At 35.1% G+C, this 24553-nt stretch overlaps 3 protein-coding genes across 4 annotated transcripts; 2 read left to right on the top strand and 1 right to left on the bottom strand.

The window, feature by feature from the left end:
- Positions 1-253: 253 nt before the first annotated feature.
- On the bottom strand, positions 254-6679 carry LOC137729378 (peptidyl-prolyl cis-trans isomerase CYP59-like). 2 transcript variants are annotated; one of them, XM_068468324.1, is made up of 16 exons: positions 6625-6679; positions 6428-6488; positions 5950-6056; positions 5275-5379; positions 5026-5143; positions 4802-4852; positions 4071-4162; positions 3883-3985; positions 3655-3777; positions 3483-3560; positions 3343-3389; positions 3189-3244; positions 2854-2894; positions 2303-2405; positions 1251-1386; positions 254-1125 (listed from the first exon to the last, which is right to left on the bottom strand). In XM_068468324.1, the coding sequence occupies exons 3-16, from the start codon at positions 6045-6047 to the stop codon at positions 384-386; spliced, it is 1893 nt and encodes a 630-aa protein (XP_068324425.1). In that variant the 5' UTR covers positions 6048-6056; positions 6428-6488; positions 6625-6679; the 3' UTR covers positions 254-383. The 2 variants fall into 2 exon arrangements, with proteins under 2 accessions (XP_068324425.1, XP_068324426.1); XM_068468325.1 differs by having other exon boundaries at positions 3883-3982.
- Positions 6680-6978: 299 nt separating this feature from the next.
- LOC137729970 (uncharacterized protein At4g15545-like) lies at positions 6979-10875 on the top strand. The gene is made up of 10 exons (XM_068469022.1): positions 6979-7442; positions 8103-8171; positions 8418-8471; positions 8631-8682; positions 8840-8911; positions 9195-9452; positions 9710-9755; positions 9852-9930; positions 10037-10166; positions 10530-10875. Exons 1-9 carry the CDS (start codon positions 7128-7130, stop codon positions 10127-10129), a joined length of 1038 nt encoding a protein of 345 aa, XP_068325123.1. The 5' UTR covers positions 6979-7127; the 3' UTR covers positions 10130-10166; positions 10530-10875.
- Positions 10876-16718: 5843 nt separating this feature from the next.
- LOC137728436 (zinc finger protein CONSTANS-LIKE 3-like) lies at positions 16719-18101 on the top strand. Its single transcript, XM_068467219.1, has 4 exons — positions 16719-17177; positions 17335-17481; positions 17711-17875; positions 18030-18101. Exons 1-4 carry the CDS (start codon positions 16719-16721, stop codon positions 18099-18101), a joined length of 843 nt encoding a protein of 280 aa, XP_068323320.1.
- Positions 18102-24553: the final 6452 nt, after the last annotated feature.

Below are 24553 nucleotides of genomic sequence, written 5' to 3'. Positions count from 1 at the left end.
TTCTGCTCAAACTTGGTAAACGAGAGCCGTTATTTGCACTTCAAAAAGTTATTTGCACTCCACTCCCCTGAATACAAAATAAGGGAAGCGCGAGATGATTTTTACGGTGCTAATAATTATTCCCCGTTTAATTCTAAATAGCGGGGATTAAAAATTTAATACCAAACACCATTTCCTTTCTCTGTAAAAAAAGTTTTATGGTATTTCATTCTTCCCCCGTGATTTGATTCAAAAGTTCAGACACAGACCTAAATCCCAACTCCAAAATTTTTGTAACTTGTTTGGTAGAAAAGTACACTGCTACAAATGGAAAAACACGTCTGAAGCAACATTCGGAGGTTAAAATTATACATCTCGTGCCATTTCTCGGGATCAAGATGTCATTATCGCCTTCTATGTTCTCTTTCCCTTGTACCTCTATGGGCATCAACATCTGCACTTCTTTTCTTATGGACTCGGTCGTCTCTCTTGTCTCGACGTTCACCATCTACATGTCTCTTTTTATAGTCTGTTTCATCCCTCCTCTCTACACTGCTCTTTCTATAATCTCCACTGTCACTACTCCGTCCCGCTAGTCTATCACTATCTGCACTCCTCTTTCTGTAATTTACGCCATCCCTCTCACCATCATCTGCATATCTCTTTCCACTCTCCCGCTGATCGACCTTATTATCTATGTTTCTCTGCCTCTCCTTGTGATTCTCTCTTTCACTGTCTGTACTCCTCTTTCTGTAATCTTTATCACCCCTCCTGTCTGCATAGATACCATCATCTGCATCTCTCTTTCTGCTCTCACGCTGATCTGCCTTGTCATCTGTGTCTCTTTGTCCGTCCTTATGCCTATCTCTATCCCTTCCCTTTTCAAGACGATCTTGACCACTTCTACTTCCACTGGATCGATTTGCTTTACCGTCTTGACTTGAATCCTCTCTGTACCCTCTACTTCTGTCACTGTGCCTATCCCTATAACTTGAGTCTTTGTTTTCTCGATCCCTATGCCTCGGTTCCTCGGAACTCCGCCTATTCATCCTTTGTTTCTCGACTCCGCCGTCATTATTGTGACCTTGACTTCTCTTTTCTTGCCTTGGAATTTCCGGAGTGTCTCCATCAAATACCATATCATAACTACAAGAATCATTTCATATCAGAAATATATTTATATAAAACGTGTGTTTGATGTGTGTGTGTGTGTGTGTGTGTGTGAGAGAGAGAGAGAGAGAGAGAGAGAGAGAGCATGCAAGATTACCAACCTAGAGTTCTTGCCGCCACCACGCTGTCCATTATCATCCTTCAATATGTACTTTTGAGGTTGTTGTGTGTTGGCAGGATCACCAGTGCAATCCTTGGCAATGTGATCAAGTGCACCACATTTGAAGCACCCTTTGCCTACAGCCACAAAAAATAAAACTTGATTAACTCCCACGTATTCAAACTAGAGGATAAAAAATTCAATACAATTTCAAATACAGGACACCTTTTTGACGATAAATCCAGGAATTTTACTAAAACCAATGATAATGTAGCAAATTCTTTCCAACAAAAAGACATCCAAGGAATTTGCTAAAACATTTATTTTATCCAATTTCCTCTTTAATTTAACGTATTTTAATTCTTTTATTCATAAAATCATGACCAGAAACCCAACTCCAAACCATCTAGGCGCCCTGGAGCATATAAGCTTATCTACTTTGATCTGTCAGCAGAGTAACTGTTACTCACTCAGGTAGTTATAAAACAAATATAAGTTGCATGAAACTTACCCCTTTAAAACAATGATTGATCCAAGATATTACCAACTCATTTCAAATTTAGAAGTTTACATAATTTTGTTTTGTATTTTACCGCTAACAACTAGGCTGATACATTGCACTTTACTAAGAATGAAACAACTTCTGGATATGGACCCCGAAGGATATTCCATCATGCAAGAAAACACACTTGAGCAACCTATTACAGATATGTCACTTCTACAATCGATTTTTCACAACTATGACATACAAATTTAATGCTATTTATTTCACAGCACAACAAACAAGTCCATATGTTGGCTAAGTTGATTTTCATAGGTCCACTTCAATTTTGCCACAGGCAGGCCTAACTGATTATGATAATCATAAAAATAAAAAAAGAACGAGAGAACAATAACACATACTGAACAGAAAAAACAATAGCATACAGAAAGATGTACAAAACATTCCTATGAATAGCAGGTGATTAAACAAGCTTCATCTGAGCACACATTGAAAAAATGGACAAAAAGAAACCAAGCATATATGTTTTCCGCATGCTTCAAAATCTATACCTTTGCCCTTTTGATCTTTGCGCCTGTACTGGGACCACAGTTTTGCAACACTTTGACTAAAATCCACGTGTATTCTCCGGTCATCAATCAAAGCATTATCCATCTACCAAAAAGAAGTCATATAAGACGAGAAAAGCAAAATGGTTTCATACATAGCATATATTCAAATAATTGCACTCTATTTTTTAAAGGAACTGCATCCATATAAGAAGCCAAAAATATTCAGCAGGATTCACATAAGCTCTGCAACAAGAATCTTTGCAATCCTAACTTGAAAGGACTATCTGAGCGTGCCTTAAAAATACACGTGGAAATGCAACAGAAAGGATTTTAAATCTATAGAGCAAAACAGAAAAATGTCAAGGGGTTTGTTGGTAGGGCAACAAAGTTTGTCTTTTCCCCATGATCATAACTACAAGATTTCAATCATAATGAACTCTATAAAAGTTGTTACTTACTACAGCTAAGAACTAAAATAAGAATCAAATGGCTGGAGCATCAACTAGGATTGCCTGGCATGGAAGCAGGAAATGTATATTAGATCACAGTACCTTAAAATATGCTTGTTCGCATGCTTCTCTGGTCTCAAATTCTGGCATTACAAATGTCATAGTGATTAGGTTTTGTCCTCAGAAAAGTGAATATTCATTCAAAAACTTTAAAAGGAGATTAAATAGAAAGAACATAAGCAGGACAAAGAGCGTTATAGTACTTAAGGTTTATGGTCGAGCATTAAATTGTGAACAGAATTTAAAAGGACAGAAATTTTGGTTGGAACTCATCAAACAAAGGTGCTAAAACCCTACATTCTCCAGCATAACAGTTAAGAGATCGTGTATTTCCTACTACAAACAGAAAAATAAGGAATCAAATATAATATACTCACCTATGAATGCATAGCATAAGCTATCTCCAGTCTTGAAATCACGGATTATATCAGCCCTGCCATCATTCACATATCATTACATACACACCTTTACAATCCATAACCCACCAACCCCAAAGCCTACTCATAATTAACAAACAAGATCAATACTTACGCTTGAACAGTTCCAAAACGCGAAAAAATTGTGTGCAAGTCCTCATCCTGCATAGAAAGTACCAGAGCAAAAATTATACGCACCACTCCACATGTTAAAACTATGAAAGAGGAATCTGGGAAAAGAAGAGAGCTACTTACTTCAGTGACTGGATTCAATTTACAAACAAAGAGAACATTGTCGGGAGGTTTTATCTCAACATCAGGAATATCCCCAATCTGTTATACAGATATGGCAAAAGAGGATTAACATGTGATTGCACAACAGCACACTCTGAAACTAGAAGAATGGGATTATGATTGAGGTGCTTACACTCTCAAGTACAACCGCACTGGAATGTGCGTCTTTGGCACGAAGACGCTCTTCAAGTTCTAGTGGACTTAGTTGTTCATCCAGAGGAACCCAGTCATCTTCAAGCCGCACATTATCATCAACCTAGTCAGGAGGGAGACGAGTAAGACCATTGTTAATTTTTTAATGTATATTAATGGTTAGCTTGTATCCAATAGATATGGAATAACAATGGAAATTAGTCACTACCTCGTCCTTTGGTTTTCCTTCAGGGGAAGCGTCGGGAATTAACTCAGCTAGTTGTGAAGGATCATCAAAAGGATCATCCAATATGTAAGTATGTTGGATTCTGCTAACACAAATAAATATGACAGTGTCAATCTAGCTTGAGACAAGCAGGAAGTGAAAAATATATGCAAGAAAAAACAGGAACTGACCGGATATTCTTATAGGGTCTGTTGTTCTCATCCACATAAGCCTCATTGATCCTTGTCAATGTCTCAAACCCCTCTGCTATCTCACCAAAAATCTGCAATAACATACATTCCTTGAGTAATGCCGGACATCAAACAAAAAACAAAAGAGAAAATCCCCACTAGCAGAAGGCAGGGGAGAAGACGTAGCTTGGCTTATACTTGAAATTACCAAACCAAAAAGACTATAATTATCCATTTTCTTTTGGGTTATTTAGGGGTAGAAAAACTAAATAATCACCAGACATGCATACACCATCTGCTTACTTATTTTATTGGAAGATGGTATCTACTATCATAGATATATCTAATACACCCTATATAAACGCACAAGGAAGGATAATCATGTAAACCCATCAATCAGAGAGAGAGAGGACTATTGCACAGGAAAAATCGTATACTCACATATGAAACACAAACTCATAAGCACCTATGCACTGGAAGGTGATAAAAAATTTCAATTCTTCAAATTAAGTCAGTGCATCAGTTAATTGACATCCCTCTCCTACTACCCGGCATTTATCAACCAGATGTAGCAACTAAGAAATATTGCTAATTTTTTTTATACATTATATTCTTGAAGACATTTAGACTGGAAAAACTATCGTATATGCCATATAGTTGACAAAGTTGGGTAAACAAAATTCCAAGACATACAGTTAGTAAAAGATTGGTAGATGGGACTGGAGACTTACTGTGTGCCTTCCATCAAGATAGTCTAGATCATCACACAATGTCAAGTAGAACTGGAAAAAAAAAAGTAGTCAGTGCATCACCACAATGTTATTGAAAATGAAAAGTTCACCATCCAAAAAGCATAAGTTTTAAAAAATACACAACTCAACTAAATGAAACCTTATTCTCAATAAGATTAATGCAGGGAAAACAAACTTATACCAGAAAAGCATTAATCTTATACCTGAGAAGCATTGAGATTCTCTCCCGCACTAGCCATTGCAACCGTGCCTGTCTTAGAATGCTTCAAATCAAGATGAATCTCATCGTTGAAAAAGCGCGCCTGATCACCATATAAAAATCTGAAGGTAGATCATGGTGCAAGGTGAGTTCAAGTGTAGACAGAAGAGAAAAACATTTAAATATTTCAGCATAACTAAAAGATTCTACGTGAGATATGCATAGCACGAAACAGAGTGTGCAGATTCCTTACTTGTAGACGGAATCGCCACCAGAACCTGTTCCAGTTGGGTCACCAGTCTGTGCAGTAAAATCCTTCTGAACCGTGTGAAAAAGACATCCATTATAATACTTTATCCTGAATCAATATATAGGTTAAATAAAAGAGGCAAAAAATAGTAATGAGATGATATTCTAAAATAGAAATAAAAACTACAAAACCACTGATTCATAATTTCTAAATAAAAATTCAATTCCAAAGAATCATAACAATGGTGCACCAAAAATTCTGAGGCAAGTAAGATACTTTATGAAATCAACAAATATCTGTGAAAATGTGTAAGCAATTCACATTATAACCTAGTAATTGAACATGGCCGAGTAGTAGAATCTCAAAACTCAACAAATATCGGAAAATCCTCAACAAAAAAAAAAATAAAAAAAATAAAAAAAATCAACATTAACCCACTTTTACTTTCTCAAAGCTCATATATCCATAGCTGAAGTAAAAAAGATTGTTGATTGCTCAAAAAATATATGAAATTTGATCCAATAAAAAGGAAACTCAGGCCATAACTATTAATTTATTTGCAAAGCTTCTTAGTTTTTAGCTGAAATAACAAAGACATGCCCTCAATCAACACAATGTAAACTAAAAAAAATTTAACACGATTAATTAGATGGTAATCAAGAGTGAAGATAGACTTACTTGCAGAGCTTCAAGAAGTTTTTACAAGTCAGAGGGCACTTGTCTGTATGCAAATCCACAACTATCTCTCCTAAGCTTGTCACTATAAGCACTGACATGGTCTCTCACTGCATTCAAGCAAACTTTTCAATCCGTGTTTTTCGATAACAATTGAAGCTAAAGCTGAAAACCTACTGATGCAAATCACACTACATATAGCCGAAAAATTCAAATTGGGCCAAATTTAATCCGAAACTTACGCTTTCGATAATTAATTTCCTAATATGTTTTCAATTTTTCAGTCTAGAACAGAAATTGAGCACTTACATATCGAAAGCAAACCCGAAAAAATTCATTACCTTGATATTAGATTGAAACTCTAACAACCCAATATTGCATTACAATAAAAAAAAAAAACCTCAAAAGACTATAGCTTTGACCTCCCACATTGAAAAAAGATCCTTTAAATCGAAAAATAACAGTTGGGTTTTTTACAAACCTTTCGATTTCCTTCGTTGAAGCTGCTGATTGAAGATTGAAGTGCTGCTCCTGTAATCCTACTGCGATGTAACGACAGAGAAGGAGAAGAAACGAGGAATAAGATAAACCATAAACCCTCAACAGGTAAGCAACACAAATTTTGCGGGAAATTTTACGATTGAAATTGGGGGGGGGGGGGGGGTCTGAAGAACTCACTTGATTGTTCGAGCTACGTCCCAAGCAATTGGAACAGTGAGAGAGAGAGAGAGAGATAGGGGTCTGGGTATAATGTTTGTTTTAATTTGGGGCCAAAATATAAAAAGCTTTATTTAACCCAAATACTATTGGGCCCAGATACTATTAGGCTCAGATACTATTGGGCCCAGATACTATTGGGCTTATGTGTTTCAAGCCTAATGTTTGTTTGGATTTTGGAGGGAAACCCCACGCAAATTTCGAAATAAGACAGGGACCCCGAAAAGGCAAAAATTGTGCTGAAAAAAAGGAAACAAATTTAAGAAATAAATAAAAAAAGAAAAGAAAAGGAAAGGCCGGAGGGTGGGAATTTATTCAAAATTAATAAAATGAGATTAAAAAATAAATAATAATTGCAGTTGCGCCCAATGTGATATTTGAAGAAGGAAAATTCAATCGAATTAAGCCAACAACCGCAACCACCGCGCGAAGATTCGAGAGTCGGAGAGGAGGAGGAGTCAGCTATGTCGCAGGGCAGTGGAAGCGGCGTCGTCGTCGGCGGTGGTGGTGGAGGTGACAGGGGGCTGGAGTTTCAGCTGCCGGACGAGATCTTATCGGTTATACCGAGCGACCCGTACGACCAGCTGGATCTGGCGCGGAAGATTACGTCCATGGCCATAGCGTCTAGGGTTTCGAAGCTGGAGTCTGAGATGGGGAAAATGAGGCAGAAGCTCCAGGACAAAGATAGGGTTGTGTTTGAGCTGGAGGAAAGGGTTTCCCGCCTCCAGCACGCCAACCACGAGGCTGAGTCTCGCCTGAGAATTGCCCTGGATGAGAATGTAAGCATTTCAATCCCCAATTTCCCTTTTTTTTTTTTTATTTTTTTTTATTTTTAAATTTATCTGCTTTTGTCTTTTGAATTTGAAATTTAGGAGTTTTCCCCCAAAATTTTGTGTTTTTTATGTATTGTTTTGGCTGCTGAAAATTGATCGAAATTTAAGAGATGGAAGAAAATTCAATCTTTCTTTGTCTTTTGGGCGTGGGAAAAGGAAGGGGGTTGAGGGTTATCACAGTAGTCATCTTCGACCAAAAAATTAGTATCCGCAAAATGTAAGACCTTGCCTCTGAATTTGATTCCGGTCAGAGTTTTTGGTTGGTTGGTTGCGGAGTGAATTGGTCGGAATTGTTAGAATTCATTTATTGTTTGTAATAAACATGAACATGAGTTTCTTTGGATTTGGTTTGTTGAAGAAATAGTAATTTACTAATGCATTTATCAGAGTTAAATCAACTTGTTGTAACAGTCAGTAAGGTGGATGCATCTTTTTTCTGTATTACTGTCTCGAGAAACAAAACAATAGTACTGTTCAAGATTTGAGCATTCTTTTTTCCTCGTAAACTTTATATCCTCAGCAATGAATGGTGCATCACTTTTGAGTTTCATGTTGAAACAAACTTGCATTAGTTGTGACTTTGTTACGTTCTTGTTGTTCATGAAGTTGAAGGTTTCCAAGGAACGAGATTCATTGGCATTGACTACAAAAAAGCTCAGCCGTGATTTAGCAAAGGTGCGATTTGTTATTTGTTTAAAGGACGAGGCTTTTTTCTTTGTTGTTCAAGGATATCCTAATGTATGCACTATTCTTGTTTTGAAATTGAAGCTAACTCATAATTTATTTCCTTGTTCCTTCATCCTTCCACCTATCATTATACTGCAAATGTATTTTCATTCTGGTAGCATGTTAACCTATGGACTGACTTTTTTTTTTATCCCTGTTAACCGATGCACTGACTTTTTTTTATCCTGTTAACAGTTGGAGACATTTAAGAGACAACTAATGCAGTCACTGAATGAAGATAACGGATCCGTAAGCACTTCAGCTTAACCGCTTATGGTTTCTTATTATATATTTGGAAAATCTAAGTCTGTTATTTTTCTTCTAGTGATGGAGGTTTTCATGTGGATCTTTGTATTCTTTTTTATGTTTTCTTTATTCAACTCATTCGCTATATTTTCCGTTTTATAGCCAGCTGAAACTGTTGATATTGGCACAGTTCCTAAGGCATATCCTGAAAAGGGTACGCTATCTTTGACTTGATCAAGTGCTCTATAGTTTTCTGCAATAAATCAATGATGTTTAGCAATTTTTTCCCCAATGGTGTAGGTTCTAATTTTGCTTCTTGTATTTCCTTTCATTTGGTGGTTAATGTGGATTGTTTCTCTGTTCTGCTACAGATGAGGACACAAATGTCTACACTGGACAATATTCCTCAAGCGGTTCCACAGATAAGGGAGCAACTGATGAAGGTATATAATCTGACTCTACCCTCCATGGACCTCTATCCTGCCTGTGTGCTACCTGTTAGAACAAGTAACATTGCAAAAAACATTTCCGAGGTATTTTTTTTTTTTTTTTGCATTAGAAAAGAACATATGAACATATGAGGACCATGAGGTGGTTGATTAATGAATTTTTTTCCGAGTACTTCTACCTAAATTATCTCAATTTGTTATTATGAAGTAGCAGATTCAAATATTATTCAGTTATTCTTTTTACCAAAACTCATGAAACCAACTGTTTCGTTGACAGCCTTGAAGAATTCTGGTCAAGGATTTTCTATGACTCCATATATCACTCCGCGGCTTACTCCAACTGGAACTCCAAAGATTATTTCCACAAGTGGGTCACCTAGAGGGTATTCTGCCATTTCTTCTCCTCAGCAATCCTCTGGTGCCACATCTCCCCAAAAACCCGCCTATAAAGAACGGAGTTCATTTTCTTCATGGTACTCGTCAAGCCAGCAGTCATCAGCAGCAAACTCTCCACCTCGTGGACGTTCACATTCAGGTTTGGAATTCATTCTTTCATCTGAATTCGGGAATCTCTGGTTCTCTGTGGCCTGTTTTATCATTTGCCACAAATATGCGATTATGTTTCGAAACCAACCCCTCCCCCCCTCTTACTCCAAAAGTAAAAATTTCTGCGTCTGCGTCTGTCTGTACAACAGTCAGTTGTTGATAACAGTATATGAACACTCTCTTCTACTATGTTGAATTATCTTTTGGAATTAAAACTCTTCATCTTCTGCATTGCAAATTTGGTAGGGCGCACTCCTAGAATTGACGGAAAAGAGTTCTTTCGTCAAGCCAGGTTGGTACAATTAATGCAATTCCTGTGTACTGTTACTGATTTGTTACTATAGTAACTTGGCCCTTCGTAGACTGATCTAAATATACTGCAATACAGGAGCCGTCTATCATATGAGCAGTTCAGTGCATTTCTGGCTAACATCAAGGAACTAAATGCTCATAAGCAAACCAGAGAGGTAAAGCACTAGTCAACTGTTTGATGGTTAACCAAATGATACAACTAAACATCTAGAAGACCATTGTTTACCAAAGTAGTTAAAATTTTGTGCACATCTTTTTCAGGAAACTTTAAGGAAAGCGGAAGAAATATTCGGGACTGATAACAAAGATCTTTATTTATCATTCCAAGGACTGCTTAACCGCAATATACACTAGCATTTACAATACAGTTGCTTGGTACTGATAATAATTGGTATGTCTGACCTTAGTTTCTCTCTCTCTGCTTTCATATCTATGTGTGCACATGCTAGCCATATTGATGTAAAATTTACAATATGAGGCTCCAGACATCATCGTTATGAGTTGCATGAGATGGCACACCGTTTATGCCTCAAATTGACCTGTGACGATAGACAATGTATGGGCCCTTAATAACAAAAGTCAGTTATCTTTGACTTTTCTAAGTCGTGAAATCCATAATTGATGGGTTTTATGCCTTTGAGTTTTCATTATTTTAAAAGTACAGCACCGATGTTTATCCTTCTGAATTATCCCATATGTTGAGTTCATCATTGGGCCCTGTCAATGAAGTGAACAATCAAGTTCTTTTTGACAGGTTGTGCAAAAGTTGTTCGCAGATTCCTTTGTTAGGCTGTGGGTTGAGCTTGTTCTTGGCTACTTTGGTCCTTTGGATGGAAGGTCCATGGGTTGTCCTCTGAGGCATATCAAATTTTGAGATGTAATCAACATCGAGTTGAGTTCCAGCAAACTAGAGTAAGGTTTTGTAGGCTTGAGAATGTCATGGAATGCAGGTATGCTATGTAAATAATTGCTTTATCGTTCAGACTGTACCTGCTTGTTCATTTGAAACAGAACTAATTGGCATTACCTTTTTGCGGTTGTCATTTGTTGACTTTGGATGTAAAGTTGGAGCTCTGTTTATTAGATTGAAAAGTGCAATATCTAACTGGTTACGTGGTTTCTTAAATTAGTTCAACCGCTGTGCAAGTTTAGTCTTTGTTTTGTTTGGTCATCGTCATATCCAGTCACATTTATCACCATTATGCTGCATAATGCGTCTGAGCTGCATGATAAATGTTGAGTTGTTACCAACTATCGAGTGGATTGATGATCAGTGTAGATTGTAGAATAAGTTCCTAGTCAATGTGGCACAGAAACTGGGAAAAGCATCTCCTATAGTTTATCTCCTTGAACAGCTATAGTGACTTGGGATGTATGTGATTTTCCAAGAGCATAGCATAATATATACACTCGACGTTTTAACTGGTCATGAACATTTTGTGTGGAGCTATTAGATTTGAGTGTTACTTAGATTTGAATGGTTGGTTATCTTGAATCCATGTCGTGATCCTGTGGTGATAATTTGATGTAATGTTCTTTTTTAGCCCTGAGAATGGTTGGTTATCTCGAATCCATGTCGTGATCCGGTGGTGATAATTTGATGTAATGTTCTTTTTTAGCCCTGAGTTGATTATATGATCCAAGATGTGCGTGCATTAGCGGTATTTTCTGTCTGCTTTTCGTATTAAGCCAAGTACAAAGCTTAAAGTAGTGAAAACATGTGAGTGCATGCCGTAAAATTGAGACAAAGGGAATAAAGTGTTATTCACTGTTCCACAATCTGGGGCTCGCAAGCTTTTGGCTAGTTGCGTGCATGTAAAATACTTCTAATGCCGCAACTAAGTTGGCTAGAATTGTGTGTTCTCTTAATGTCTTTTAAGTTCATGTTGGTCGCCTCGTAGTTTAAATTAAGGCTCAAGTGTAGCCTATTGTTCGAATAACTTTAGGGTAATATGCTAAGGAGACTAAATTTGTAGACAAAATTTGCAAACTAAATGATATGTCATCAATAGAAATGAGTACGTTTGTCAATGCCTAAGTCCTAATCAATTCATTAACTCTCATATCATTTAGTTTATAAAATTTCATCTACAAATTTAGTTTACCCGTAACTTTATTGATGAGAAATAATATTTATACACCATTTTTCTCGTTTTGCACACTCCTGTTTGCTGTTTTCTCTTGATTGTCCTTTGGTTTTTTCGGTCCATAAGCTCGTAAACATGGGTGTGCATGAGGAGAAAATGGAAGCTTTCGGGGGCTCTAACTAGGGTCTAGACTTGGTATCTTTCAGTAGATCTCAAAATTTTCAATAGATTAGGGTTATCCATCAAATTTCCAAGATGCATTTTTGATTTTGTACTATCGATTGACTCCTCCCAACCCTAGTTTCTTGTAAAATCATTCTGGTCGCAAACATATCTTGGAAGGGAATACGCAACAAGAAAAAGCGGTGCGATGGCATTTAATCAGAGGGGGGAATTTAGACTGGAAAAGGATTTATCCTGTACGGTAAAGTCTGGACAAATCTGAGCAAGGAGGATCTTGACTGGTAAATGATGGGAAACAGAAAAAAATGCTGTGTTGTGATTTTATGCTCCCAGGAAAATCTGCCTTTGGATTCATTGCCGAACGACACGCACGTTGTACCAACATGAACATGTTGGATTGGTCTAATTGTATTTGGGTAAGAAAACCCCTAAACCCTAATCATTAAAACCACACTCCGCTTATGAAGGATTTTGTTGCTGTTTTTCGAGTTACTTCTTTGGTCATTGTTGTCATACAAGGATCCTTTGCTATTTGCTCTTATGCGTAGTTATTAGTTCGTTGCAGACTGAGTTTTCTCAATATCCGCCCTTGTTTTACAATTGTTTCTTGACTAGATGTGATCGGTTTGATGGCAAGGCTCTTGTGGTGGCAATGATGCTTATGATTTAGGATTAGAGCTTGCTTTAGAGTTAAGGTTGTTTGGGGTTGTGTGAAGCTTGTGCTTTTGGTTTTGGTTTTTTGTTATCTTATACATTGTTTCATATCATCTTGCAATTTAATCAATATAAAAACATTAAATTTAATTTTAACTTTTGAAAAGTAAGCCTACTTTTACTTCAATTTGGCTCACTCAATTTTCTCCTTCTTAACCGGCCACACTTAGTGTGCTGATTTCCGGGAATTTGCGAGAAGAAAAGGACGTAAAAGTGAGTTTATCTAATCTACTCAAGATGCTCTTCCACTTACTTATATACCCTAGGAAATAAGGGGTTGGCCTCATAAGATCTTTATTTTTTTTTTTTTTAGAGAGAGGGTTAAGAATTATGATCTTCTATACGTCTCATCAAAATTTGGACAATACTGTGTGTGGATTTCAATCAAAAGAAGAGTGAGAACGTTGCTTAGTGAGGAACAGTTTTTCACATGCAAGTGGGTGTAGGGGTCTGCAGGCAAATCTCGTCTGTTGATGGCATGGAAAGTTCTACCAGAGGACCTGATTCTATGCACTACTACCGCCTACAAAATCTTCAATTCTATCTCAAATTTCACTTTTTGTGGCAAATAGCTAGTGAGAGATAAACTGCACCCACACAAATTGGTACCCAAAAATGCTCTTCTAAGAATGAGAAATTTTTATGTGTATCTAAAATGCAAGATAGCATACAATGTGATATGATATAAGAGAACGACATAGTGTACCACCTTGTGTTTCAAGTATATTGAAAAATCTTTCTCAAACAAACACGTCCCCCAACTTGTGATCCCTTTTGATTTCTCCATATTTTATTTGATACTGGAGTTGGTATGAAAAGAAAGCCCAGAATCTTTCAACGACATGGTGAACCAGATACCGTACCCTCTTAGAAAATCAGAACTTCATTAGAAGAATAAAAAAGAAGATAGAAGCAGTGCTTGGTTTCTGTTTCCGAGTGACAATCTTTGTTGCTACATTTCACCACCATCAACATTTTGCCAAAATGTTTAAAAGCCAAGTAAAGGATGCTGTGAAATCAGGAAAAAAGGGAATGAGTGTGTATGAAAGTTCCTAATCTTTTTATTTATTTATTAAAAATATGCTTCTACGAAATTTCTGTTTAAAAGCCAAGTAAATGGATGCTTACCACTAGACCACAGTTAGAAATAAATTTGATAATAACATTCATTCATGTCAATCAAGTATGAGATCTCTCAGTTAGATATTCTACTTTCTTTTAGACTTTTCCCTCACACGAATGATAGACTTACAGAAGAAAATATGGTTATTCCATCTTCAAATTCCATAGGCCGGCGTTCTTACCTAAGCTAAATATCCTTATCTTATATTTTATAAATAAATAATTAAGCTTAATCAAATTTGAATGCCAATGAGACCATGCCCTGTATAATGACGAGCATTTGTGGCTTGGGCACCCATGGTTATTTTATGAGAGGAAAATTAAGCAATGTCCGCCAAACTAATAAACTTTATGAACATCTAATTTTATTATTTTATACTATTGGGTAGGCTTAATTGGCAGGATTTTTCATTTTTAAAACCTTAATTCGATTTATTCGAGTTGTTACACAGCCGTAATTTGGGTCCAAGATATGATTGGGATATACATTCCTAGCATTAGAATGTCTCTTAAGAACATAAGGAGCAATATATTTGCCATTTTACATAGGGTAAATTCCAATATCTAATCACATATATATTATTCACATGCAATGTTTACTCGTTTACCTAAAAAAAAAAAATAAAGAACAACAAGAATAATACCAAAAATGCGATTAAAACAGAACATGAATGAACCCATGTTCATGCATATTAAACTAAGCAGCTTCCTAAGTACGAGGAAAAGAAATATACTAGGCTTCCCATTGTTCTTTTTTAAAAAATCAAAAATTGATCATGTTTGCAGAGATATGTTATATATGTATCAGACAACAATTTTTTTATTGATTATGCAGGAATAAATCTTTACATATAAGAAGCAGTGAAATAGTTTAGTTATATTTTGGTGTGTAAATGATTGATCAAGTTTGAGGCAGGCATATATGTTTTACTTGATTTCTTGATGCAAAAATCATACATGCCCATGTGTTAGATTCTTAGCGTATAAGTAGGTCAGTTCTTTAGTAGTACCTATAGGTTGGACAGCTTTAAACAGTATAAGAATAGTATTCACATGAGGCCCTCTATTTCTCTTTATCGGGCCCCTTCAAGCCAACTTTTCGTTCTATGCTTCTTCAAAACAATTTTTTTATTGTTTTAAATTTTATTATTATTAATGGAAGATGAAAGAATTTAAAACTACTACAAAAACTTAAATAAGAGGGAGTTTCGAACTTGAACGCATTTATACATCCTATTTATGATATTGGATCATATATATGCTTTTTCAAAACACTATTTTAACCTTCAAGGAAGGATAACTAAAACTCTTGTAGAATGAACAAAATTTCCTTATATTATTTCCTAGTCTCTCTTGGTTGTGTAGTTCTGTTCCTATTGTTGAATATGGCATGCACGCACGAGCCAGCAATTTGGGGGTGAGCCTACTATAATTCTCTTGGTTGTGTATTCCTCGCTAAGACGCTTTGTTGTAATGTCATTTTATGCAAGTTAAAGTTTTAAGGGACAAATCTAACAAAAAGAAAAGTAGGGTTTTTTTTCTTTTAATACAGAAAAGTTAGGTCATAAAAACAGGAGTTTCGACAGAGAGTCCCTTTTTATTAACGATTTTCTGTTAAGAAAAATAAAGCAATTGCAAAAGGAAGGGGATGATGTTTGACAAAAAAAGAAAAGAAGGGGATGATGATTTTGGAATCAGAAATGTAACCAGCTTTGCTGTTTATTATTGTCTTTCTTTTTCTTAATTAAAGTATATATATGTGTATATATATATATATATATATATTGCAAAGTGTTTTTATATACAGTTACACACACCCATTATTATTATTACTCATTATTATTAATAGAACTCAATGCAATAAGGTTGTGTTTGATTGAGTGTAGGGCCATGCATGGTTTGAAAGAAGGGGATGATGATTTTGGAATCAGAAATGTAGCCAGCTTTGCTGTCTATAATTGTCTTTCTTTTTCTTAATTAAAGTATATATATATATATATATATATTGCAAAGTGTTTTTATATACAGTTACACACACCCATTATTATTATTACTCATTATTATTAATAGAACTCAAAGCAATAAGGTTGTGTTTGATTGAGTGTAGGGCCATGCATGGTTTGACTTGACTTGTTTAGTAACAGAAGACATTTTTGTGTTTAAAAAGTGCGGTTGGAGAGAATAGTATGCAGCACTATAAATATGGAAAATATGAAAATACTTTTCTTTTTTTTTTTCTTACACAACCCTGTTTAATCTAATTTGTTATTTTTATTTGATTTAAGTATTAGATTTTCCACATGTTTTTTTTTTCTAGTAAAAGCTACTATTAGCTAAGGCGGGAATCTAATGTTGAACCTAGGGTGTGTTCTTAATCACCACATGGGTTAAAACTCCTCACTATTCTATATGAAAAGACTATTATTACTTTGTAAAACTATCGATTGTACCAACAGGAGAAGTGCAATTTATCCCCCACATATGTGTAGATAGCATCTTTACCAAATTCGTAGTGTAGTTAATTAATTAACAGTACTAGCTAGAACTTGTCTTTAACCTTAAACAGTTAAACAACAAAAGTTTACGCGCTTACAACCTAACAGTAAACTAAGTGTGACAGTTACACGGAGCTAGCTATGTTGATTAGCTATTTTTGTCTAAGCAGCAGCACACCAGTCAGTTGCCCGAAACTGTACGGGTGAACAACTTGTCCAAAAAGACAGTGCTCTAGCTACTATCCCATCGACCATTGCTATATATATGTTCAAAGCCTCACTAACACAGTGCATAAAAAATTCAGTTCCTTATTAGCCCTTCACCAGCTAGCTCTCTTGTCCATGGCTTCCATTCCTCATCAATTCTACAATGACAATTCACTCCCTTCGGATTTTTACGGGCACCCAATTCCGGTGGTAAACGGAGAAAATGGTTGCAGTACTGCAATTTTAGGTGGAACTGTGTGGAGTGCTAGTACTACTTGTGAAGAAAGCTTGGTACCGTTTTGTGATAGTAGCAATGCTGCGGCTAATTTTGATGTGGTGTCACCAGAATCCGACATCTCTTCGTCTGTTATGGCAGCTTCGTTCCCAGAGCTACTAGGATTATCGGAAGATATTGCTGTCCCTGGTACATATTCGGAATATGGTAATATGGGGTTGCATGTAATTGGAGGGACTCCCAATTTTGGTGGAGAATTAAACCTTCCTTATATCTGTGAGCAGTTCGGGGAGGATTGTTTCACTGGACTCATGTCAGCCGATTTCAAGCCGTTTAGCTTTGCTGGTCAAGAAAATTGGGTATGCTATTTCTACCTGATCATATTTATCATAACGAATTTGTATATTATATTTTTGTTTTTTGATCATTAGTACGTATATGGTGCAAAGTAGTGCTGTGCATATATGGTTAACTGCGATCCTGTAGAATATTAGTTGTGTAAAATTTTGTGTGTAGGCAATTAATCAAGAGAATCAGCAGGTGCCTACAGTTGAAGATCAGTCTACAATGAAGGTGGGAAGGTATTCAGAAGAAGAAAGGAAAGAAAGGATTGACAGATATTTAAAGAAAAGAAACCAAAGGAACTTCAACAAAACTATTAAGGTACAACAGATTTAAATATATTTAACATTGAAACTAAATTACTAAACTGCGAATCTAAATCACAAAATGAGACAAAAAAAAAAAAAAAAAAAAACTAATTAATGTGTTAAATTCACAGTTTGACAATATAATTAAACAGTATAACAACAGAACATTTTTATAAGCAAATATATATGCAAATACCATGTTTTAAGAATTCATTATTAATTACTTTTCTATGTATGCATAGTATGCTTGTCGCAAAACCCTAGCTGATAGAAGGGTCCGAGTTCGTGGGAGATTTGCAAGGAACACTGATCATCATGAGGAAATAGCACAGAAAAAGACTCAGAGTAATATACAAACTTGCAAAGATCAGCGATCAGAACCGTTCTGTAGTAGTGGTGCAGTCCAGGTAGGTTTTAAAAAATATAATTATGCCAGGCAAATGCAATATCTTAATTTATGCATGCATAAAAATGCAAATTAACCCACACATCCAATAATTAGTTATCATTTTTTGTTTACAATAACCAATAACCCATTACCATTTACTCGTCAATTTTCAGAAATATGACGAAGACGATTGGCTGCAAGAGGCTGTGGCAAGTCTAATGTACTTCCCTTATGTCACTGGTTGACATGGTGAAACCTAGCTAGCTAGCTGCTGTTTCAATGTTATAGCTAGTAACGAGCTAATTTGAAGAGGGGATTTCGTATTAATCGTAGAATTGTACGATCTAACTAGCTAATATTTGTAAAATTAATTGGTCGATCGATATTAAAGCTCATAATTTATCATTGAGTTCTAGTATATACCCTTCTGCCGTTTAAGACAATTTTCATCATTAATTTGATGCTTATATATAGACAATCCAGCACACGGACATTATTTTCTTATGGCTCGGAAAAGTTTAGTGCGTGGCATCGATCATATCCTTTCGTACGTGTACATGAAGGCGTGTGCACAATAATTTGATTAACCTTAATATAATTTAGGTTTCTAATTCTTCCTTACTATTTAACCAAATATTCTTCAGTATGTATGCCCCACACACTCCACAGGCTGAGCCTCTAATAATAAAAAAAATTTAGAAAAGGCATCCACTACTGTATGGTTGATCTCACCACTATGACTTGGAGTTTAATTAATATTCTTAAAGACTTAAATATATTCAAACAGATCCAAGTGACATGTAACTTAGTTGGTTGTGAGTATTCGTCATTGCACGGAAAGATCTGTGTCTAAATCCACATCCTTGTAGTTTAATGTAGATTATCATATTGTTTGTCAAAAAAAAGAAAAAGAAATTATACTTGAACAAATTAATTAATTTAGGGGAATTTTGTGAAAATCTCTCAACTAAAACCCTAGAATTTGGGGATTTGCATTGAGAGAAGAAAGAGAGAACAAAATCAAAGAATTTGAATACTGTAAAATGATCTTGGATCCTGTTCTTATTTCTTAAGCAGCTATTTGACTAGCTAATATTTGTAAAATTAATCGTAGAATTGTACGATCTAACTAGCTAATATTTGTAAAATTAATTGGTCGATCGATATTAAAGCTCATAATTTATCATTGAGTTCTAGTATATACCCTTCTGCCGTTTAAGACAATTTTCATCATTAATTTGATGCTTATATATAAACAATCCAGCAAATGGACATTATTTTCTTATGGCTCGGAAAAGTTTAGTGCGTGGCATCGATCATATCCTTGCGTACGCGTACATGAAGGCGTGTGCACAATAATTTGATTAACCTTAATATAATGTAGGTTTCTAATTCTTCCTTACTATTTAACCAAATATTCTTCAGTATGTATGCCCCACACACTCCACAGGCTGAGCCTCTAATAATAAAAAATTTTTAGAAAAGGCATCCACTACTGTATGGTAGATCTCACCACTATGACTCGGAGTTTAATTAATATTCTTAAAGACTTAAATATATTCAATCATATCCAAGTGACATGTAACTCAGTTGGTTGTGAGTATTCGTCATTGCATGGAAAGATCTGTGTCTAAATCCACATCCTTGTAGTTTAATGTAGATTATCATATTGTTTGTCAAAAAAAGAAAAAGAAATTATACTTGAACAAATTAATTAATTTAGGGGAATTTTGTGAAAATCTCTCAACTAAAACCCTAGAATTTGGGGATTTGCATTGAGAGAAGAAAGAGAGAACAAACTCAAAGAATTTGAATACTGTAAAATGATCTTGGATCCTGTTCTTATTTCTTAAGCGGCTATTTGATAACTATTTCGTTTTTATTTTTTATTTTTTAGAAAATTGAAAAACTAAAAACTCGATTGGTTACTACTTGAAACTGTTCATTGAATTTTCAAAATTTTCCTTCAAGTTTTTGTTTTCAATTTTGTATATTAAAACCCTAAAAATTAAAAATAGTTACCAAACGTATTTTAGTTTTATAAAAAATAAAAATTTAAGACTGAAAATGAAATAGTTCATCAAACCACCCCTAGGCTTACAGTCCATCGTCAGCAACAGGACTTGTCGGTGAATCAGGATAAGTATGCCACTAAGCTATTGAACAAAATGGGAACGCACAGGACTGTAAGCCTTATCTACACCTTTAGGTCCTGCTCGAAAATGGATCAAGTATGATGGAATTCCCTTCTAGATCCTAGCTTGTTTCAAAGTATAGTAGGAGCTTTACAATATACCTTACATATATATTCAGGTCCTATACATTGCATTTGCTGCCAATAGAACTGTTAGCAATTAATTAATAATCCAACTTCAGTTCATCTCATGGGATTTAAGAGGATTCTCAGGTATATCAAGGGAAATTTGATCTTTGGAATTCAATTTACTCCTAATTTCCTTGATTTACAAGCATATTTCAATGCTGATTGAGCAGAGGGTCCCAATAATCGTTGATCCACCTTTGTATATAAGCTTATCGCTTACTACAGTTGTAATTGTGATAATAAGTCGAATGAGAATTCAGTCTTTCATCTCTCTCTATGTTTTTTCTGAAAGCCTAGATTTCTTTTTCTTCAACTTTTGGTGAACGGTGAATTCTGTGATTTTTAGCAAGGACCCACGATTCAATCACTTTTTGCACTTAAGGCCTTGTGCTCAAGTACATTTCCCCTCCCCCAACATGTCAAAAATTATTAATAGTCCAAATTTGGAGTGTGCAACATAAAATTTTTATTATTATAATAAAGCGATATTCTACTCTAATCTGTACTAAGAAAAATGGAGATAATTTGAATCCGAAACACAGCGGGCTGAATAGGAAGACCACATTGTAGTTTGACTAAATAACATTCCCTAAGTGTTTTACTCTACTATACATTGTGGAAAAGTAGTGGTACTATTGATTCCAGCCCTCACTTCCTTATATAACTGTCAACTTCACCTAGTTCTGAGTTTTTCCTAGTGGTGTTATTTTCATGATAATATTCCCCACCAAGTCTCAAAATGTATGATCACGTTCACAATATTTGGGGGGGGTAATTTGGCTCACCACCTCAAGTGTTGATAATATTTACCACCCTATTTATCATCGTTGAATATGTTTAAATAACATCACTATATAAATCTTGATAATTAAGTTCATCTAACTATGATAAATAGAGTGGCGAACATCATCATCACTTAAGAATGGTAAGAAACATATTTCCAATATATAATGATAGCATGTCACTTAGTTTGATAAACTTGCGTTTGCACCGTCGCAAAATGATTAAGATGCGTCTTATATATATGCATGCATGGAAAGTGAGGCCACATATATACTTGACGACATAGTTTTTCATTAAGTAGTCACAATTTTATTTTCGTAATTAGTATACTATAAATCATGAGTACAATATATATTTGTCACTCATAACAAGTTATAGTTCAAAAATCAGTAATCAGTGTGGAGAGTATTTTCTAACACAGAACAATTGTTGAATCTCAAAGTTTTCCTCTAAATCACAATGTTGAATTATAAATATTTTTTTATACAACAATATATTTAAGAGAAAAAAAATAAATTGACATCGAACTTTCCAATTCCAAAATTCAAATCTAACACCTCTCATTTATAAATAAAAAAAAATACAACTAAATCGTAATGCTAATCATAAACTTAAAACAATAATTATCACACTCTCAAATACAGACACACTTTCGTCAGGCATCTTGTTTTGGACTAATCAAAGTTTTCAATTATTCAATTTGTTAATGTGTCCGTAGCTTCAAAGTCCATCGGACTTGTTTTGATAATTATTCTGTTATTATTTTTTATATATAAGTCATATTGGGAGAGGGCCGTATTCGAACTCAAAATCTCTGATGCAAGGAAGAATGTACTTAACCAATCAAGCTAGTAGCCCCTTGGCAACTATTTCGTTTTCAATTTGTAATTTTCGTCACATGAGAGAGAAATAAAAGAGTTGGAGGAAGGGTTGTGTGAAAGACGTCGAATGGAGAGGCAATGAGATGAGACACAAAATGAAAGCTAAAAAAAAAAAAAAATATTTTAATTTGTTTTCACTTTCAACATTTTGTTTCATGTTGTAAAGTTGACGATATGTGTACGGTGGAATAAAGTAAATAAGACACAATATTTACGAGGTTCGGCAAGTTTGCCTATGTCCTCGGGCAGCAGTAGTACTTTCTTTCATTATCTGAAATAATAGGAGTATAAAATAACTCTTACTATTTTCTCCTTTCTCTCTAGCCTGGCTCATTGGTAATTTCTTTCGCATCTCTCTTCTTTCCTTTTCTCTTCCTTTTCCTCCATAACTCCTCTTTCTTTCCTTTGTATGTTTTTCTCCCTCTTTCTTCTTCTTCTCACTTCTTCCTTCCTCCTTATGCTTTCATCTTATAGGCAAAAGATTACTATAGTAACACTATTCATTTTACAAACTTTCCTAAAATAAATAGTGAAATACTGTGCATGAATAGTAACTCATCTGTTTTTCTTTATATGAATAATAATCCATCTGTTTTTTCTTTGGATGAATAGTAATGAACTATTCATGTGGCCCATCCACATATTATATTACAATAGTCCCCCTTGGATGACCATACGTTAATTTCGGCCGCCTCGTTAAAATCTTGATATGTTTTGAATGATCCCTCTGATGAGTATCTCCTCCTGATTTCAAATTCTTTAATCTGACTGATTACTATGTTGATGTAATCTGATATCATTCATGATAGTTGAAGTGTTTGCTTCTGAAGGTGGTTCGCACACGCTCCAACTTTTAATGGCCATAGGTTTTAACCAAACTCCTGTATTTCTGAGAGATATGAAGATATGGCAATGAATGTTGCTTCCTTAATTGTTGTAGGATCAATTTATTTCCATATGTAAATGCAAATCATTTCTGAGAGCGATTTGTATGCAGGTTAGAGAGATATTCAGATTCTTGCTTGCCTAATAAGACCATGAATGAGTTCTTTGGAATAGAAAAAGCACATGTCTATAATTTCCTGGACTTATCAAAAGATAAACTTTACTTCATTCTAATATCATATGTTGGTATTGTGCTTCACAGGAAATGTAACATCTGACTCAGTGTATTGTGCTAAATACAATAAGGCACATACCTCACTAAGATATGGTACTCCTGGACCAAATATCAATTCATCATTTTCGCCACGAGGATGAATGATTTTTCTTAGTGTCTAAATATTGGTTAATCATTTGAGTATTTAACTCATAATCTTCAATCTATATGGTTTTTTTTAATACCATAAACATTTTGGATAAGATTTTTGTTGGCATATTGTTTGATTTGCAGCTTGAGACAATATTCATTTCAACACTTTATAATATTTCTAGACTCTTCAATAGTTCCAATCTAATATCAACTCTTGCAAGAGATTCAATGTGTTGCAACAATATCATAATGAAAGTACTCATTAAGGCAATTTATATCATTCATTGGTATTGAGTACATAATTTATGTTTTACCCTTCCAAGGCTTTCTTCAAGCAATTTGAATCCTTCAGGGATTTTCTACACTTCATGACACATTCTCCTTTGGAATTTATACAGAGCAACTTGCTTCCATGTATACTTGAGGGATTTACTTGTGAAGATATGCTTTGGGCATGCATAATTCTCCACTGAAATGAACAAGCTTCACAATGAGAAATCATGTTTCCAGGAGTGTATTGCACTTTCTGGTTTCAATTGAAAACCTTGTGTCATATTATGTGAGTGTATTTCACTATATTACAAATGCCCATATGTAACCTTTTGGATTCAACATCATTTGGCGATTTGTACTATAGGTCCATTTTTCCACGTTCTTAATAAATTGTAATGGAATTGCCTTTCTCCATTTTGGCCAATAACTTTTCTTTTTAGTCAACGAATAAAAGAACGTGGCTCAATATCAATACATCTCATTGATGAATTTAGTAGCTACTGTAAAACCAAAATTAACATTGGTAATCATCAATTCTTGCTTCTATAATTCTCATGTGCAGGCGTATGCATATTTATATGTATTTCATTACTTTGGATATCCTTGCCTTTTTAGGCGTTTTACGTTGTCTCTTCTAGGACAATAATCTCTTATTAGATGAATTGTTTGAGAATTTGGATCATAACCTCCTCTAGAACGTTATAAAACTTGGAATTTTAATCTCCACTTTTGGGGAGTTAAGTCATTGGAACTAGGGGTGGGTTTTTCAATCGGTTCGGTTTTTTGCCAAGACCAAAACCAAACCGAAATTTTGGTTCGGTTCGGTTTGGTTCATTTTTTTTTGGTTTTTATTCAGTTCGGTTTTTTTGGCTCGGTTTCGGTTTGGTTTGGTATTTTTATAAAACCTATTTTTTTTAATTTGAAAATTGAACTATGCTCTACAACTTTGCTTACAGTTTTTCCATTTCAAAGAAAGTAAAGGAATAAAAAAGAGAGAGAGAGAGAGAGAAAGAGAAAGAAGATGCAAGAAGAAACAAAGTGAAAGAAGATGCAGGGAGGGTCGGGTGAGGAGAATAAAAAAAGAAGAAAGCAGAGGGTCGGATGGGGAGAAAAAAATGGAAGAAAGAAGAGGGATAGGTGGGGAGAAGAAAAAGGACTTGGATTATGGGTTAATGGTTGGCCTAA

The sequence above is a fragment of the Pyrus communis genome, chromosome 3 (assembly GCF_963583255.1).
Source record: "Pyrus communis chromosome 3, drPyrComm1.1, whole genome shotgun sequence".
In the NCBI taxonomy this organism is placed as follows: domain Eukaryota; kingdom Viridiplantae; phylum Streptophyta; class Magnoliopsida; order Rosales; family Rosaceae; genus Pyrus; species Pyrus communis.
This window is presented reverse-complemented; position numbering and strand designations above follow the sequence as displayed.